Source organism: Vanellus vanellus (genome assembly GCF_965231255.1).
Source record: "Vanellus vanellus genome assembly, chromosome: 3".
Lineage (NCBI taxonomy): Eukaryota > Metazoa > Chordata > Aves > Charadriiformes > Charadriidae > Vanellus > Vanellus vanellus.
Window position 1 is genome coordinate 61569717 of NC_138907.1, and position 19258 is coordinate 61588974.

At 40.9% G+C, this 19258-nt stretch overlaps 1 protein-coding gene across 3 annotated transcripts in view; it reads right to left on the reverse strand.

The window, feature by feature from the left end:
• Positions 1–682: 682 nt before the first annotated feature.
• PHACTR2 (phosphatase and actin regulator 2) overlaps positions 683–19258 on the reverse strand; it is an 82052-nt gene continuing 63476 nt past the window's right edge. For 2 of the 3 annotated variants that reach the window (XM_082481290.1, XM_082481288.1), the window contains 6 exons: positions 18285–18441; positions 16040–16095; positions 9783–9844; positions 8617–8754; positions 5956–6032; positions 683–2256 (listed from right to left, as the gene is read on the reverse strand). In XM_082481290.1, coding sequence (XP_082337416.1) covers positions 2241–2256; positions 5956–6032; positions 8617–8754; positions 9783–9844; positions 16040–16095; positions 18285–18441 — 506 coding nt within the window. In that variant the 3' untranslated portion in view covers positions 683–2240. The remainder of the gene's footprint in view (positions 2257–5955; positions 6033–8616; positions 8755–9782; positions 9845–16039; positions 16096–18284; positions 18442–19258) is intronic. The other variant, XM_082481289.1, reaches the window with a different exon arrangement.

The window sequence follows — 19258 nt, forward strand, 5'->3', positions numbered from 1 at the left end:
TTTAAGCAGGAGAACTATTTATTAAATACTAGTGTAAGTTTTAAGTTTACTCTTCAAATTCTAAAAATAAAAATTAGGATTCTACCAGAATTGCTGACAAAGCTTAACTCTAATTGCCTGATCATTCCTGTATGATTTAGTGCCAATGAATACATTTTCACTGTTTCCTTGATGTCAAAGTGGTGTTTCTATATTTATAAAATGATGGGCCTCACAGAAGCCAAACTGTTTTCTGCAAATGGAATCCTAATGGCTCTTATTGATTCCATTAAAAAAGGAAGGTGCTGCTTCCTTTTCTTTGCTACAAGCATGTAGATGGTTATTTTATTTGGTTATTGATATTTTGGGCTCTGTTTGTCATTAGATTTTTACTAAAATGTAAGTGATCCTAACAGTCATATAAATCTATCTTTTTTTAAAAAAGGTTTGTCAATCTCTAAAAATAATAGAGTGCCAGCTGTCGGAAAGCACTCTCCTGTTACTAGAAGTGCTCTTTACTAAAATAATCTGCCCCATTTATGCAAACCTGGTCTTGTTGTAAATATCAGTAAAGAGGGAGATCTAATTTTAGCCACTAAATTGCCTTCCTGCCTTTAGGCTGACATCTAAAACAACAACCTTCATTTTATAAATGAAAAGCATTCCACAAGAGTCTCTTGCAGGTTCTGAGGTAAAAATCACATCTACACAGACCTTTTATTGCCTGAAAAAGAAATACTTACACTTCATAATTAAAAACTAAACAGGGCACATAAAAGACAAAAATAAATTGTAATATGTACACATATTAGAAAGGATAAATAGCAAATATATTGTAATACTGCATTAAATGTATGCATATGTCAATTCCAGACACCCCTCCCCCCCAATGTTGTGTACATTAATTCAAAGGATAAATAAGTGCTAATATATGACAGGGAATTTCTTAGTGTAAACAATGCCACAGGCTTTTTAATAGGCCTTTGAGCCAACTTAGAAAAACCATGTATTGCCTTTCACACTCCATATCACTTAATTTTAATAGTACTGTATCCACATGTACAATTTCAAGATAGTATAAAAAAATTAGGAATCTAAGAAGCATTCTTCACACTCATCAAAAACAGGCTGCAGACACTCTAAGGATTTTCCATTCGCTTTTACAGGACCAATGGCTGAAGACATACTGATTCATCTGTGAGTTCTTCCCCAAAGCAGTGCAAGAGTCCTTAAACATAAAAAGTCACATTAGTAACCACTGCTCAAGCCTACTAGTAAAGACTTTTGTGCCCAATTTCAATTCTGATTTGGGATTCACGCTAGCAGGATGTCAAAGTTGTCACCGCTGCCTGCCACAGGTGAGAAAGATAATGATCCCTCCGGTTTAAACGGCAAGTGACAGACAGCAAGGAGTGTTTCTAAACATGAAGCATTTCATTGCATTCATAGTGTCACATTATTTGTCCTTCAAATCCTGTTTATGTCTTTCTGAGGATTCAGGGTATGTCAACATTAAAAAACAAAAAATGTATGACTTGTTCTGTATGAGCGTTCGATGTATTTTCTTGAAGCATGCGCACCGGGATTTTAAAAAAGACAGCTGAGTTATACTAGGACTAATTTCTGGCAACTGTATTTACTGGCACCAGAGAAAATTACAGTTCTTCACTAAAGTACTGATGACATGAGGACTTGTGGCTCACTGCCTTTCTAAGACAGGCTATGGCCGCTAAAAAGAATACATGCACAGTTGCTCACGCTCTGAGTTTTTTTAAAAAAATAATTCCTCCCACTGGCCAAGTGCATCATTAAGCAGTCCCCTCTGTTCCACTCTTCTCTGTGGACCAGCAAGCGAAGTCTCTCTTCCCCCACGCTCTCAGTCCTTTTCATACTCCCCCCTCTCAGTTACCCTCAGTCACAACCCTATGAAGTCCGATGAGTTCCCAGTAACAGGCTCTCAAGCGATTGTCTTCAGCTCTTCCTGACTTGTGGAGCTCCCATGAAGAAGTTCACCAACTCGTCTGTGTGGGCTAGCCACAGAACCGTGGTCTGTCTTAACAATGACAAACACTTCATGTGGGTTCTCCGAGACAAACCATTTGTCCGTTGATAAAGGCGAGGGCCACATCCTTCATTAACCTCAGGGTAAGCTGTAGCACACACTCACACTCAGTCAAGTTCCAGTGCAATCTCAGGTCATCAGGACGCAATGATTTCCCCAAAGAAAACTGTTACGTGAAATATGGGATGTGGTCAAACAGTTATGGACGATGAAACCTGAAATGATAAATCATTAAAAAACTTAGAATTATATTATTTCAACTGACAATGACACTGATCTTCATCCTGCTCTCACAGCTGTTTACTTTTGTTGCCTGAACAGAATTATTCCTGATTTTCCTGGTCGAAGTAGTATTAGAGTCAGCTCTATTATCCTCCACCGTCTGTCCGTCTCTACTAGAAAACCAGACGGGGCTATGGTGTGGCTCAGGCACTGGTGTGTGTCTGTCTGTCCATACCATTAACCTGTTACCTGTGGTCACTGGCACAGTTTTGCTTGCATCAACCAGTGCTCTTCCACATACTGCCTGGGCATGGCTGGGATTAGCACGGGCCAATAGGCAGACTGTGTACGGGGGGGGATGTCACCCTGTTTTGGGGTTGGGGGAAAAGGTTAACTGTATGAATTCAAGCTGCGCCAAGCCTGCTGGCCTCGGGGCTGGAAAACAGTCTCCAGTCTGGTTTGTTTACCAATATAGATTTAGCCACACTGCATTTAGTATTTGGAGACACTGTAGGTAACTCAGAAAAGCTTTGCTAAGCCATAAAACATAACATTCTGGGTTTTTAATCCTTCGGCATAATGAGGCTATCAAAAATTTTGGATTTTTTTAAAGCAACAAATCTTATAGCACTGCAGATGCTTTCTTCCTATTAACAGCAGCCAACTGTGGCACATGAAGGCCCAAATACACCTCGTTGTTTTTTAGACTTTTAGGTAGGGCGTGTACATCTCTCCAGAATGCCTGTATGATGGATAGAGAGGTGGATTGCTCCAAAGGGTGTTGCCAACCTTTTCTAGAATAAGTTAGGACCCTACAGCAACTGAAATTCTCACTCAGCTTAAATGTAATGAATCCAAGCAAAAGGGTAAGAAGGTCACCAATATCAGGTGCTCAATGTATCTATCACCAGACTTCTAAATCTTTGCCTAATTGGCATTAAATATATATCTATCCACGAAGCAGTAAAAGATGCAGCAACTTTAAAAAAGCGTAGGTAACGATGCACCTAACAGAGTAGATTTACGTAAGTTTTTGTTTGACACATTTTCTCTTAACAGTTCCAGAGAAAAGAAAAGAAAACAAGCCGTGCATTGCCCCTGTGATGTGGTTCAGTACAATTACTCAAATAAAGGAGGTGTACGTGAAAGCTGACGCTCACAAATATGCTGCTCATCTGCTAAGTGAGGGTACGGTGCATTGCAAAAGACACAGGGTTTTTGTATTTGTGTAGAACGACAATATATTGGACTACATATAGCATTTCCATTAGAAGCACTTTATAAACATCTACTAAGAGCCTCTTCCCAAAATTTTATTTATTTCTCTATTTTTAGAAACTCAGTTTCTTGGATTCTGTTTGATATAACAGAAGGAATCAGTCTAAATTACTAGGAGTAGAAAAACAGTTCAACTGACAGTCATTACATTAAATGATGAAAATGAGAACAAGTATTTTTCCTTTCCTAATTTTAATATAAAATTCTAATAATTCAAAGATATTGTAAATACCGATTAGAATATTAATTACATATTGAATATGTAATAATATAAGAAACCATATGCCATAAGCTATTTTTGTTTAATAAGCAGCTTCCTTGTCGTCTCATTCTATCACAGAACTTCACAAATAAGCCTTTGTTAACCAGCTGCCAATGCAAGTACCTTTTGGTTTGTATTACCTCAGTGATCACCCTTGAAAAAAAACAAAAGATGAGTAATTCACTCTCTGGCCAGAAACTTTTGTCTATCATTTTCTCAAAACAAATCACTTTTGTTGTATCAATCCAAATGTAGTGGTGAACTGCATAATTTTTAATGCGAGGTCCCGGAGGAAACTGAATCTCTTTTTATTTTCAAAATCGCAATTGACTTAAAACATCTGCATCTAATTCTGTTCTTAATTAGCTTTTTCTACTGTTACTCTGCTGACTTCTGTGCAGTGGTTTCACAACATGACCAGTGAAAAAAACAGGGTGGAGAGGGAACAGAGAAAGTCTGATTTCCCGCGGGTTGAAATTCTTCCAGGACCATGTATTTATCACAATTTGTCTGTGACTATATTTGACTCTGTTTTCCAAGGCCCTCCTCAGAAAAAAAATTCACTTTTTAACTGGTTTGTCATTCCACTGGATCCCTGAGATTTTTGGTTCATCTTTCAAGAATCCAACTGTAATCAGTCTCAACTGTTTTCAATTCTCATGAAAAAATAACCAATTCTTTTTGTATGACTCATGCCTATCTGTACTTATGTTTCTATATTGCAATGCAACTCAAAAAACATAACAACGTAAGCAGGGGGTTGCACTCCATCTCTCTCAGCACACAGCCAGGTTTCTATTCCTGCTCATTTTCCTTCTCTCCCTTGGGATGCTATTTATTTTTTTTTTAAAGTAGCATTTTTATATATACTGAAGAAGATATACTACCTACTGCCTGAAGAGAAAACGACATCAGAAGCCAAATGAAAATATACAAATCCACGTTTGAAAAGGACGTTTTCTAATGGTCAGAATGCGATGCTAGATTAAAACCCTGCCTCCTGGTTCATCTCCTGGTTTAGTTTTGCTGTCTGTGAAACGGGTTTATTTTTTTTTTAAATTAGTGTATGCATGTTATACATGAATAAATACTACACTGAAGTGGGTTTATAGTATCATAGAAAAATCCATATTTTGGTGAAAAAAAAAATTGCTGAAGATGTGAAACTGAGCACTGAACTAGGAGATGCCAGAAATCACCAAACCCCCATCTCCCGTTGTGAATTTTCTTTGTGACACTCTCTTTAATTAGAGGATTCACACTCACCTGTGCTGATCCCAAGTTTGATTGAAACAGTAGCAGGAAAAGGAAGGGACCCAGTTGTGGGCAATTGTTTTTATTTGACTTAACTCTGTGTGGAAGTGAAGACAATAATACTATGTCTGCAACGTTGACTGATCCTAACAGCAAGTTCTGCTCAGCCTTTATAACTTCAAAAGACATAGATGTCACGGAGATGGCAGAAGGTGCCTCCCTCCTCCTAGGAATAACTCTGCCAAATTTGAAGTCTTGCTAAAAACTGGGAACACTTCAGAGGTCTTTAAACCATAATGTTTCAGACAACATCTTAGTGTTATCCAGGACAGAGAATGAAACAAATGCAGACTAAAACATTAGAAGTAGCAAGCAAGGAATATTAGAATGTCTTGTTCCCCTGAGACTGCTGCCAGGAGCCTAGAGAGCTCCCCAAAACATTGATGAGCTTTTTCGAAGTTCAGCACAACATCTAGTTTTCACTTACCAAACGCATCTACAAGAATGTATACTCGCATGAGCAAGGGAGTGCTGCCAGAGAAGGACATCCCTTTTTTGTGCTTGAGGATTGTTAAATTAATCTGGGAGATTATATACTGATGCTGAGCCCTTTCAAAGGATTTTTTTTTTTAGATTTCCCAATCTTTTTCCATTTAGCAACTGATCCACTGCAGTCACCTTCACTGCTGTATCAACTACTCAGTTTCAGGGATAGCACTAGCAATGCTGAGAATCCCACCAGAATCAGTGGTGGGATTCAGGTGGGATTTGAGGGGACTCACGGTAGGAATCTACGCAAGGAGCCAGTCATGACACAGCCGCAGAGGACTTGCCAAAAGGCAGAGGGTCGCTGTCACACTCATCTCTCCGATTTATGCAAGAAGAGGGATTCACTCACCTGGTAAATTGCCGACTTTCCTCATGTACTTCCATTTCTGTACTTTTAAATTCATTCAGTTCTTTCCGTATTGCTGCCTAATAAACAATAATGATATATGCAACCATAAGAAATACAAATCTTAAGGAAAGTAAAGAGCCTGAAAGGAGGAACCTGGCCCTGCTCTTGCAGGTTCCCTTACAGTTCCCATTTTCCAGTCTCCCTTACTGTAATCCATAGCTCTCACACGTTTCTGATCATCAACACGAACGAATTTTTTCAATTACAGCTATTTGGAGCAGTAATACACCGCCAAGAAACTCAAAGCGTCAAACACCAACAATAAACAAAGAAACACCATATCTACTGCAATGGGCGAACCGACCCCCCCACTCCCTCCCTGAAATATGGCACTTGCTACAGACAAAAATGGGCGAGGGACGGGGTTACCTTGACAGTCACCCGCTGAGTGTGCCACCGGGAGGGGATTATATGTGCGGGGGAGCCCCTGAGGAGCCAGTGAGTCACGCTGCCCACGCCGGCACTGTACAGGCAGCAGGGGCCTCGCAGCTCCCCACTGGAGACGGGACTTCAGGAACGCAAGATGAATAGCGATTTTTAAGTGGAATCAGTCAGTTGGTTTGATTACTTCTATGTAAAATTACATGAAATATTTGGACATTTCAGGCTTGCGTTTTCAGCTGGCAGATACTGAAGAACAGCAGAAATTCAGTGTGCTTTCTAAATGCCTTGTTGCTTATGTTAGAAGAGTGATAAGCAATTTACTTCACCAGGTAATAAATACAATCTCTGAAATACTCTAATAGATTTTTGTAGGCTTTTGTTTCCATCCCATACGCTTTCCTATCTTCACTGTGAAATGAAATGACAGTTTACTCTTACTCACTCTTTTCTTTCACCATTTTAAATAAAAGCAGTATCATTTCATTAATCCCCAAAGAAGTCTCATCTGGTGTGCATGCCTTTCAGTGCAGAACAGACAGGCAGCATGATAAAATTATAGCATCCCCAGACTGCGGTCTCATAAATGAGAAACTTCATTTAAAGCAGGGGATGGTTCTGTTTAGCCACAACAGCATGCTTACACGCGGCTGCTGTAACAGCTAGGGAAGAGACAGCTATTTCTGAGCACCAAATGAGCAGCAAAGACACCAGAGCTCCCGCTCCATAATACAGTTATAGTAAAATTTTCTGCTCCCACTGTAATTAGGAAAATAACTTTCCTGGGAAAAAAAGGGAAAGGCAGTTTGCAGGCAACCCAGGTTTTGCCTTTCTGCTGAGGCCAACAAACATGAGGATCACAGAACCAGCCTTGGGAACCGGGTAGTTATAAAATGAACTGAGATTAAAAACTACTACCCTAAAGTAGGTAGGAAACTACTGTTTTTTTCTAGTGCAGTTTAACCCAGTTGGACCTAGGTGAAAGTGGAGGTGCTGGGCGCTCTAACTTCCCACAGACTACCTGAGGACTAGAGAGTGCTCAGCACCTCCCAGACCAACATCTACAAACACTTCTGGGTACATTTTTAATGTCTCGACCTTGACTTAATATGAGATTCGCCTTTGATTTTCGGATCAGCTGGCATTAATATTAAAATACAAGCTGAAGTAAAATCAGTGCTTCATAGTCTTTAGCTAAAAGACAGTGGGTTCTTGCACGTATCACTTCATGCCAAGCTGCATAGGATTTTCATAAAATTTGGTTCAGATCGAGTGCTAAAAGGGCCAGCACTTTTTGATGCATAAATCCTACAGCTTTCCTTTTATGAAGTGGTATAGGAGGGAAATGGAAGAGTATTTTATGGTAAACTTTGACTGATCTGTTTTTTAAAAGAGAATCACAGCATCATTTGTCTCATCCTTTGTAGTTACGCAGAGGAACTATTAACTGCAGCATGCTGGGACGAAACCTCCCCAAAAAATGTGCTGCATGCACATCAGCTCCTGCACTGACAGTTGTGGCCAAGAACCCTTACGAGGATGAAGCAGCTTCTACCTTTTTTCAACTGAATGAGTTGCAAAAGTAACTCTTGGTGGCAGTGGCTTGCCTGAATACAGGAAAGATGGGGAGGGACTCTTATCAGGGAGCGTAGTGATAGGATGAAGGGGTAACGATTTTAAACTGTAAAAGGGTAGATTTAGATTAGATATTACGAAGAAATTCTTTACTCTGAGGCTGGTGAGGCACTGGAACAGGTTGCCCAGGGAAGTTGTAGATGCCCCATCCCTGGAGGTGTTCAAGGCCAGGCTGGATGGGGCTTTGAGCAACCTGGTCTAGTGGGAGGTGCCCCTGGCAGGGGGTTGGAGCTCGATGATCTTTAAGGTCCCTTCCAACTCTAACCATTCTATAATTCTATGGTTCTATGAATTCCACGGGTCGTGGCCATCTTTGCAAACTATGTGCCTGGCTTAGCAAGGCTTTAAACATGCAAGAAATCCTGGCCTGAACTTCTGTAGTGGAGGTGGCAAATACGCACTTAATAGGCACCTGAGTGGGTTTTCTTAGCTGCAAGTAGTAGGTGCACAGTAGTGCCATGACAATCTCGCTGCCTCCAGCAGATGTCAATCGTGATGCCAGTGTCAAGAGAATGAAAACTAGAGGAAAGTCCCCCAAAAGTGACAGATGCAAGCATTTTCTTATAATCTACATTTGTCCCTTGCCTTGTCTGCCGGAGTTAACCTGGCCCAAGGCTTGTCGGCACGACGGTCATAATCCGGAGAATCCGTGACCTCCACGTACTCGTTAAATCGAAGGATTCTTCTTGCTTGAAGTTCAGCCACTGTAGGCCTCAGGCTGAGCTGTAAGCGGGAGGCAGAAAATAGTCCGTTTAATAAGATGAAATAAAATAAAATAAAAGCTGAGGGTATGATGTAATCTCAAGAGAACTTTAATGGTATTTCTAAATAGGGTCACTTTCAGGTGTCTAAAAAAAGGCACCATCCTGGGAGTGCTGCACAGGAATGGGGAAGCAGCACAACCTAATTTCTTCAATTATAAAAATAGTCTTTGTTGGGCAGGTCACAGAGAATCATGACAGTTATCCCTGGAATATTAATTGTGACTTTGCAACTGTCACACCATTTACCCCACCAGGCAGTAGGTCCATTAGCATTGATTACAGTCTTCTGCGTTCAATTATAATGTTGAAAATAAGCATGATTTAGTGGTGCCTGCCTAGGTAAAAAAATTGGTTTTGAACATCTGGGGGTCATTATGATGCCAAATTATTTCAGTCACCTCAAACAATATTCACTTTAATTAACTAAGGACAATCATATCAAGGAAACTGTATTTTTGCAGAGAAGGGCAGACTAGGGATACGTATGAAAACTCCCCCCGTCCTCTCCCAGAACAAGCTCCCAAAGTCCGGGCAGCAGATCCATAATGGCTTTACGTCCGGGGTCAATGAGCGCAATCCCACCTGCAGCGGCCAAGACCACTGACATGATTAGAAGAACTGTGAAGGGACTTCTTAGGGTCCACACAGAGTTGCTGCTCTAGGGAAGAGTGGATCTACAGGTGTGGCTGCCCTCAAACATACATGACAGCAGTGGTCATGCTCACAGAGGAAATGTATTATTTCTCTCTCCTGCTCACATAAACAAAGATTCAGTACAGCCAGACACTGTATGCTTTTCCAGGGGAACTGGACAGAATGGAGTTTCCCCCAAGATGGACTTGGCTTGTACTGCTTTTTAAACAGATTTCTAATGTGGGGGCATGACTGATGGACATTTGCAATAACGTATATACACTGATTTTTAGAATCTTATAAAAAATAATCCTACGTACACAAATACACAATACAAAAAACGCATATCATCACCTTTCTACTGAGTCTACGTTTTATTTCTCTTTTGGCTTCCTGTTCTTCTTCTTCATTCTTCTCTGTTTTTAGAAGAGATAAAAAGGAGTGAATATTTAAGTATTATAACTGCTTTTTGGATTTTGTGTGCTCTCATTTCTTTTCCCTTTCCTCATTTCCCCCGATTCTGTAGACATCTCAAGCCACCACTGTGGGTGAAGAACACGGTAAAGAGGAAGTGGCGCCTGTCACTTCCTTTCTGTGTAACAGCAAATAAGAAGTACCCTGAAAAAGCTGCCTGATGTTTCAATTACTTGTCCTAACATTAAAATCACTCTTGCATTTACTTCCAATGTGCCACCTATTGACTTTAGAGTAAGAGTCTAATTATACATAAGGGTGAAGAAAAAAGTTTGCTCTGAATACCTGAGTCAGCTGAGTGTCCTCTACTGCTATGATGAATCAATGACTGTTTGTTTCACTGACAATTGTTACTGCAAGTTGGGTTTGTTACTTTTGTATTTTTTTCCTGATTTTATAATGCAGGCATATGATTCAGTACTCAAGCCCTCTTGGTTAAGGGCTGCTAGCCAGACCAAATGAAGTACAGCAGAAAATGACACGTGCATTTTTTGAATGTATTTGGGCAAGAGATTGAAATGTGCTTTTAACAAATTTCTGTGCTACCCAAACTTGATTTCTTAAGTGCCAGCGAAAATCACACTTACAAAGGCATGTTCATATGGACTCAGCAGTTTTTTAAACTGATGTACCTTCTGAAGAATATTATTTGCCCATTCTGCCCACTTCTGATTGTTATATGCAAAGTTAAGTTTGTTGTGGCTGAAATATCCCACCTAGAGACATCCATTAAATTCTGATCCTGTTTTATTCATGGTTGGGGGTTATGGACTCCACGCTGCAGTATAGTTGCTAACTATAAATTTAAAGGAATTAATTTGTCTATTGTGGATACAGCCAACCTGTTTAGATGAAAAGGCAGGTTTAAGTCCTGGTATAGTTGGATTTGCCCTGTCTGCTACGGCCAGCCTGCTGTGGTAGCAACCCGGCGGCAGAGGACCTTCTGTATCATGACTGATACACTGGATGCAACACTACGACAGGTCATCCTGGGGTACCTGCAGATATACTTTGCTGACTCAAAGGCTCTCATGTAAGAAGAATACAGGGGAAAGGGGAAAAGGAACAAATGATAAAAAAGAAAAAGAAAGTTACAGTAGGAAAAAGGTGATGCCAGCCCAAGACCTGCTCTGTCCAACACCAACCCCAGGTTTCCCTCAGCAAGATGCAATCACACAGGCTTGCTGCCAGGATTTGGTTGGATCTAGTGTTGATGGTCATTTTACTGAGATACTGAAATATGAGTGTAATTAATAATCCATATTAATAGCTTTTCTCTTAAATGGTGAAGAAACGGATAGCCTGCTTCCATAGGGGAACTGTAAACTGACTAAAACTGAAGAATGGAGAGTTAAAGATTGATCTCATTTTAAAAATTTTTATTAATATATCTATCAATAAACAAGTTGAGTGCATTTAAGGACTTCTGACTTCAAATGAGAACTCTTTTAATAACATCTTAACCTAACAAAATCAAACACTGTAGCTGTATTAGCACAGGTAAATCATCTGTACGCTTTTCTTTAAACATACAGTCTTTGCAATCAATAGACATAGTGACTGAGGTAATTAAACACAAACTATTAATTTGGGGTTCCATTCACCTGGGAATTGTTTGACATAAAAAAATTTGTCCCTTTATGAACTGAGTTGCTTAAGTCTCAGAAATTCTCCAGCAGCATACACAGCAGAAAAAATGCAGCTGGATATACACATCACTGTACTGCCTTTTCCTTAACTTAGTTTGTAAATTACATTTTTCATTATTCATACCTTGACATTTCTTTGCTGTCTAAACCACTGTATCTCCTAAGAAGCCTGATGTAAGAAATAGGGGCTCACACTGCTTAGTTTGTACCTTAAGAAACAACTACCAACAGCACCTGAAATACTGTTTTTCTACAGTTTGGCTGAGGATAAAGTAACTCAAAAAAGTTGAGCCGGACATTTAGGGAAGTTGACGCCTATCTCAGGCTGTGAAGCTACCTCCCTGTGGGCTGTGGACCCAGAGCGCCGATGACAGCACGAGGGGATGGCTGGACACAGGGAGCCACCTAGAAATGGGAGATGAGCAAGGCCATCATCTTAGCTGCTGGGCAGAGGCTCCTGGCGGGTCCTGGAGCAGGCCGTCAAGGAGAGCTGGAAGCCCACCTTTTGGAAAGGCAACTCCAATGGGAGGCATCAGGAGCTTCCTTCACTCCGGGGCAAAGCAGGTGGAGATTGAACCCAAGGGGAACAGACAGTTTTCTGCATGAGAGGTCAGGGGGAAGGACGTGATTTATACATTCAAGAGGTAAAGGAGAAGGACTGAAATCTGGTGGCTCCTGCTAATATATTGAATCCGCTGTTTGGCAAACTGCCCTCCGTCTATGGGTTTTAGGTACATTTGACTCATACCTAAAAGACCTATTTCCCATCTCCAAGCTGCTGGGCAGAGTGTTGCTTTAAGCCCTGTGCTACAGAAACACTGCCCTGATACAAATTCCTACAACAGTAACACCTACCATGTATTTTTGGTCTTTTAAGGTAAAAGTTTTGAAAGTTGCCATAATGAGCTAAGAAGATGTGTGGTGCTAAAAATAATGGGTCTGGTGCTCCTGCTTCCTTCAGGTGGTGTGGAAAATTCCAGCCCAAGGGCCACAGTTTAGCTGGAGGTATGAACTGAAACGCTTGCCCAAACAGGAACACATTAACGCACAGGAACACACTTCTGACTGCTTTCCACCTTAAAAGCAGATCTAATCTGTGCAATGTGGAGAAAGAAAATATAAACACAGCGTTCCCAGCTGCAAGTCCCCTCCTCAGATGTCCCGCTGCTGCCCTACTGGCAAAGGACCAGCCCAGCGAGCGCCCTTTGCTTGTAGGAGTCTCCAGTTAGATCTCCGCAAAGCTATGGTTTCCCTCCTTCCTTGCCTGCAGCTCCTAGGAGGTAAAACTGGGATTTGACTCCTAACTGAAACAATTTTGTTTAGCATCACTTATCGTGGCCTTCGAGTTAAACAATCCACTGGTTAAAGCTGAACAAGCAGCTTCCCTGGCATCTATACATTTCTGCTCCTGCAACTTTTCCCATATTAAATCTGGTCACCTTCAGTTCTGCCGGACATTTGTTTCAGAAGGCGAAAAGAGAAGAGTGAAATTGTTCTGCCTGAGGACTGCTCCGTTCTTGACCAGAAAGTACTCCTGGAGCATAAAACCGAACTTTCCATTGTGTCCCTATGGGATTAGCTATGTTTAGACTTCTCTGTGGGCTTGCTAGGGAAAGAGAAAAAAAAGACAAACAAAGCGCTTGCCTCTTGCAGTGCTCTGGAACGCACAAAGCGGTTTCTCTTCCCTGGTTTTACAAGCAAAGATAACCATTAATATTCCTTAACTAGCATCAAGAGCTAAACCCTGTTTTCCACAAAGCCAGTACTGGCAGGCATGCAGGTGCACAGTACAAGAAGTTCAACTCACTGTCCCTTACAAATACAGGAAAAAAAAACAGTTATCTTAATGCAAAATTCCTGGAAGAATAAACTTGCTTTGCCATAATGCAACACTATAAATACTACTGGCTCAAAGCCAGTACACAAGAAACCTGTCTTTATTAAAAACACAGGGCTTTATCTATTCCTTCAAGTGGACACTTGAGTTATCGTAACTTTGTTTTAGTGTGGGAAGACTCAGAGGTCTGGATAGTTTTATCCAAATTGTTTTTATAGAAATCCGCCTGCAATGTCCCGCAATCGTACTCAGTCACAGGATTTTCAGTAACTGGTTTATCTGGAAATATTATCAAAACAAAACTTCTTGCAAGGCAGATTTCCTCACTAACTGGAAATACAAAAAAAAAGAAAGAATAGGGACTTTTTCTGAACATCTTAAAAGATTCGGGCTGAACATAATCCTGAAAGAAACATTTAGACCTTTACCACTTAATGTAACCTCAAAGTCTGATATTACTCAAACCAATACTTTCCCTTAGCTGCAGTGTACATACACGCAATAATATAACCCTTTCTCCCCATCCACTGCTCAAAAATAGGAAGGAAGCTTTATGAAAGAAATCCCAACTTATTCACAAAAGCTGCCTACAACAACAAAGGCATTTAAGAGACGCAAACATTTTCGAATGATCCACAGGAAGGGAATGTAATAGTTTTGATAAATAATACAACTGCCTTAGTGCTGAGAGAGAACTTGCACCCTGAAAGGGCTCTGAGTCATACTGTCACCACAAACCCCAGCTTGCTTTGGGTCTCTTTGCTTTTTACCCATCACTGTCAACTCAAAATATTTTATATCTTGGTGATGAGCAAAAAGCAGTTTTGGATTCTCCACGTGCTCGTCCATGACTCTGCGATTTTTTGAGATTTATAATGATGCTTCCCAGCCTTCCTCTCTTGCTCTCCTTTGCCTCTTTAAGACAGCCCCCCGGCAGCAGCAGGGGAGGACGGCGGGGGACATTGAGTGCAAAGCCTGGTACGCTGCCAAAAGCTTAAAGTAAACAAGCTGGAACAGGAGAAGAAATCTATTAACTGCTTTCCAGTCTTGAGCTACTTATTGCAAAATCAGTGAACAGAATAAACTATGGCAAAAGGGATATTAAATACATCACAGGTTTGTTGCTAGATTAGTTATCTAGAGATTAGCCAGAGAGAGAGGGCAGTGAGGACGGCCAGCTGGTGCTCCCAGCTCAGTGGCCGTATCCTGGCCCACCAAAAATGTTTTGGAATTCCTTTCTCACTTAGTCCAGCATGAGCAGTTTGTCATATAAAAAACTGTTCATATTTCAAATTTTATCTTTATTTATCTAGGCAGTCTATAGGTTCAGAAATTATAGTCTTAGAAAGCCTGTTCACATTATGTATTGGACAGGAGTCCCTGGAACCCTCTCCTGTGCACCATAATGCATGAACCGCAGCTTCACTTTTCAATAAGACATGGCACTATTTGGCTTTTGAGAGCTTAGACAACAGCAGTAGGATTTCATTAGCACGGATGGTTGCCTGAAAGCCAGTAATTGCTATGTCTCCTTGATTTGCTGGCCTGAGCAGGTGAGAGAGTGATCAGCCCATGGACTTTGTCAGGTAAACAGCCCCCTTTCTTTTCTTCCATTAGCATGCTGTGCACCAGGGTTGCACAGATGAACTCCAACTTTTATGACTGATTGTTGGAAATAATGGCACGATACCTGCCCTTTCAGTTACATCAAATGCGGAAAGTTCTTATACTTTAAGAATAGATGAGGTTTTGGATTTGCTGCTATGTGTGAAATGCTTCCATGTGCATTTTCTTCATTTATTTCTTCTACTTAAGCATCAAGTACTAGCTACCCTTGCAGAATGAACGCAGGGCTAGAGGAGCTGGGCATGACAACTGTTACAGTATATGTTTAGGTAACATCCATATTATAGAAAGATTCGTAAAGGAAGACAAAAAATACCTGTTCTGAAGCATTTGTGCAATTGTCAGCCTAATTGCCTAATTGCCTAATTGCCAGCCTAAGAACAAAACCAACATAAGTCAATGTTATAAAATTAAATAAGTGTAGAGGGTAAACATCCAATGTATTCATTCCTCTGCCCCTGACTATTTGAATTATAGACTTAAATTCTTCAAGGAGGAAGGATTTAATCAATGGGAAGGTATTCAGTGAGAACATCTCATGCAAGTTTCAGTATAGAAGATGTCAGAAGTGGATATGAAGGCCAGCATGCTGAATTAGCTGGCATGTATCTATTCGCTTTCCCCTCAATGCTTCAGCTTTCCTCTTTCTACTCCACCTTTCAACCTCTGCCCTTCTATCCCATCTCTGCCTCCTACTGATATTCCCTCCTCCTCCTAAAAATGAGGCAAAAGCTTAACCAGCCTAGAACTACTTCTAAGGGGTATGTAAGTCATTCCTGGTCTTTGGGACCAGCTTCAAGAAGTGGGTTTGAGACAAGCAAAATTCAGCATCTTGAATATATGCAATTTTCACAGCTACCGTTACAGGTTAGTATATAGATCTAGTGTTGACACTGTTTCCTATAACATAAATTCTCCCCAGTTATGGCTCTAACACTAGAGCAACAATGATAGGCTTCCATATGAATCCAACATATGCTCGCTTACTAAGTAAACACTAGCTGAAACCTGAATAAAATACTTACGCTTGAGGATATTTCTTTGCTCTAGCTCTTCAGTTGTAGGCCTCTGGCTAAGTCTCCTGTGAGAACAAAGCGATTGATTTAAAACCAGATCCAAATAACACATTATGATTTGTAATACAGCTTAAAAGGTGTTTCTCATATGGCCATGCTATTCTTTGCCAGCAGAGGTATTCAACAACCCCGGCAATTTCCAGACACAGTTATAACTGTGCATGTAACCACAGTGCCAAGTGGCCATTTGTTTTAAAAGATGTACTATTGCCACTTGAACACATAAATAACTGATACTTGCATAATATTACAGAAATTGTACTGCAAATGTAAGTTCCTCGTTTACAGGCAGAATTTTATGAGAGTTCATAAGCCTTTTTGCCCCCAAGCACCATAATTATGATCAATTGTGCAAACATACGATTATTCTCAGATATTTTGAATGCAAATCCTATTCTCTTTTTTTAAACAAAACATAAGCTGTGCATTCCTCACTGATTTGTACATACAATACAATTGGGAGTTTTAATTGAATGTTAGTTTTAGTTACCTGTACATAACAATTGCCATTAAAAAAACCCAACTCTCAGATATTAATTTTCTGGTTTGTACAGTGGAGAATGTGATTGATATTGTCTCTATGTTTACTAAACAGGTTCACTTGTTCACTCAAGAAGAGGAGCAAGAAAAATTTCAGCAGTAAAAATAATTTGGCAGCTGTGTTCAAAATAGGTGCCTCTCTGTCCAGCAAACCTCGCACAGTTCACTGCAGATTATCTTCAGCCTCATGAAACCCATTTCATTCAAACCATGCTTGGACTTTCAGACTTGGCAGCAAGGATTGGCAGGTTTACCCCAAGTGACCAGCCCCTGCTCTAGGAAGTCCAAGGCTGGGACCTGACCTGACCCTGACCCACCTATGGGAACAGGTTTCCCATCAGACCTCCATGCTGGTGGGTGCTGACCACCAACAGTACAGAAATTCTAAGGAACTGGTGTCAAACTTGGTTGTGATTTCAGGCATGAGCACAGCCCTGACACACACAGACGTTGTCTCCTGTCACCAAAGCAGAGCCGTGTGGGGAACATGCCAGCTTCCCTGCAGAACCAGCTATGTCCCTGCGCAAGATGCTCAGGACGGGGACTGGAGCAGCTTCTGCAGTTCAAGCGCCCCAGGGAGCACCAACAAGCAGGATGTGATCACCAGAACTGGGGTTCGGTCAGGAAAGCGGTGACAATAACCACACTGCTTTATCAGCAGAAAAAAATGACCCTTGGGCTCTACACAACAGAAGTATTACTCTTATGGTTAAGGGATGAAATAAATGACTTAGCCAGCCACCCGATTCACAGAGACACTCAGCTCATTGCCCAAGTGCCGATGCAGGACTGCCGTACTCTGTACTGGAGTGGGACTGGCTGGACTACCCAAAATCTGGAAACATCCAACAAACACAGGACATCCTCCAAATCTGCCTGGACAACATTTCCGAGCACAAGAGAAACAAGGGCAGCTCTGGGAAAATCCAGGCACGTTGTAGTCTATTCTCAGAGACCACGAAAACCAAAATTAACATTTATGAAGATTTTTTTTTTTAAATGCTTGTAAAAATGCAAGTGAAAATTAGTCTTTTTTTTTATGCAATGTTCTCAGGTACGGGAAAAGAAAGTCGCATATATCCCATAGCAGTTAAACAGCATGAGAAAGACATGCCTCAGAGGTGAGCACAGTAAAACACTAAACACTGACCTAAAAAGTCAGCCTCCCTCCATTTCTTTTGCTGGAAGCAGCACATGAATTATGACAGAGTTAGAGAGCTGGAGGAGGATGAGGAGGGCCGGAAGGGACGAACATGCACAGGCATGCTCTGTGTGTCAGGAACTACTACTCCGTCCGAGGTGGGGATATACAAGTGCAAGTCCCTGCTAACCAATGTGAGAAAAATCTTGAACCATGGCATTGATTATTCTGGAGTCACTCTTACTCTCTTCATCTTTTTTTTTTTTAAAAAAAAAAAAACAACAACCAAACAACCCCAAAACCCAGAAGCTCTCAGATTCATTTCTTGCAGAACAAAGATGCGTTATTGGCATTTTAAAGTTTTTTGAGAAATAGAAATACTGTTTTCCAGGCAGTTGTACCACGAAGATCCTGCACCACACATTGGGCTGCATTTAAAACGTGAACCCAGTGTTCTTGATTCTCTTCCTCTACCTCCGCCCACTGAAACCACATTTACCCTGCCACTGATACCTCACTAGCTTCGTTCCAATCTGATGTCTGATTTCCTGCCTCTCCTCTTCAGATGTACGCTGCAAGATGTTTTTGTCTTCTAATTCTTTCTTAGATGGTCTGTTGCCAAGTTTGATAGCAAGAGTATCCCTGCGACGAATTTTACTTGCCAAAGAGCCTGAGGAAAGGAGGAGAGGGTAGATTTAGTTCATTCATGCTTAGGTTACAGACACAAACTCTGAGTAAGAACTTTAATACCTCCCCAAAGCAGCCCTGTTCCCACATGCAGGAGAGGAATTTTAATTAACATCAAAAGAAAAAAATAGTTTTAGCTCAGTTCACAACAATAAAAAGCTGAAAGGCTTGGATGAAAAAGCTACCAGACAAATTGACAGAGGAGTTTTATAAACATCACTTGTCATCTGTGAAGTGATAGGACAAAAATGACAAAAGTGTCTTTGAAGTCTGATACATTACAGGTTGGTTTATTTATCTGCTTCGTACATTTAGCAACCTGCTGCTCTTTTTCTTCAGCCTTAAGTGGTTTAGCCTTGTTCTCTCATCTTTGCCCTCATTCTTTCTTCTTTTTTTTCAGTCTAATACCACTTAGTTCTTGTATAGTGTTTTTCATCTTTAACTAATTTGTAAATTAAAACAAAAAAATACAGTTTAGAGAAGTGCTCTGAGTGCTTGTAAAGTAACCCAGGCAGGACCTCCCCAGCACTGAAGCAATCTGTTTATCCATAGAACAGATACGGCAGGGACAAGGGCCGTGCAATTTTGCCAGTGTTCGCTTCAGCCAGCTGTGGAAGGAAGAGTATTTTTCATGACCATGTTTCTTGATATTCTGACTGAGAGGGCTACATATGTCCTAGGTTGGCAGGTTTTCATGACATTAGACGGTTTGGGAAGACCACAGGCTCTCAGCTCACTTCTCATAAGCCACCGTGCTGCTGTCTGAATACATACATTTTTGGTTGCTATCACTTTGGATC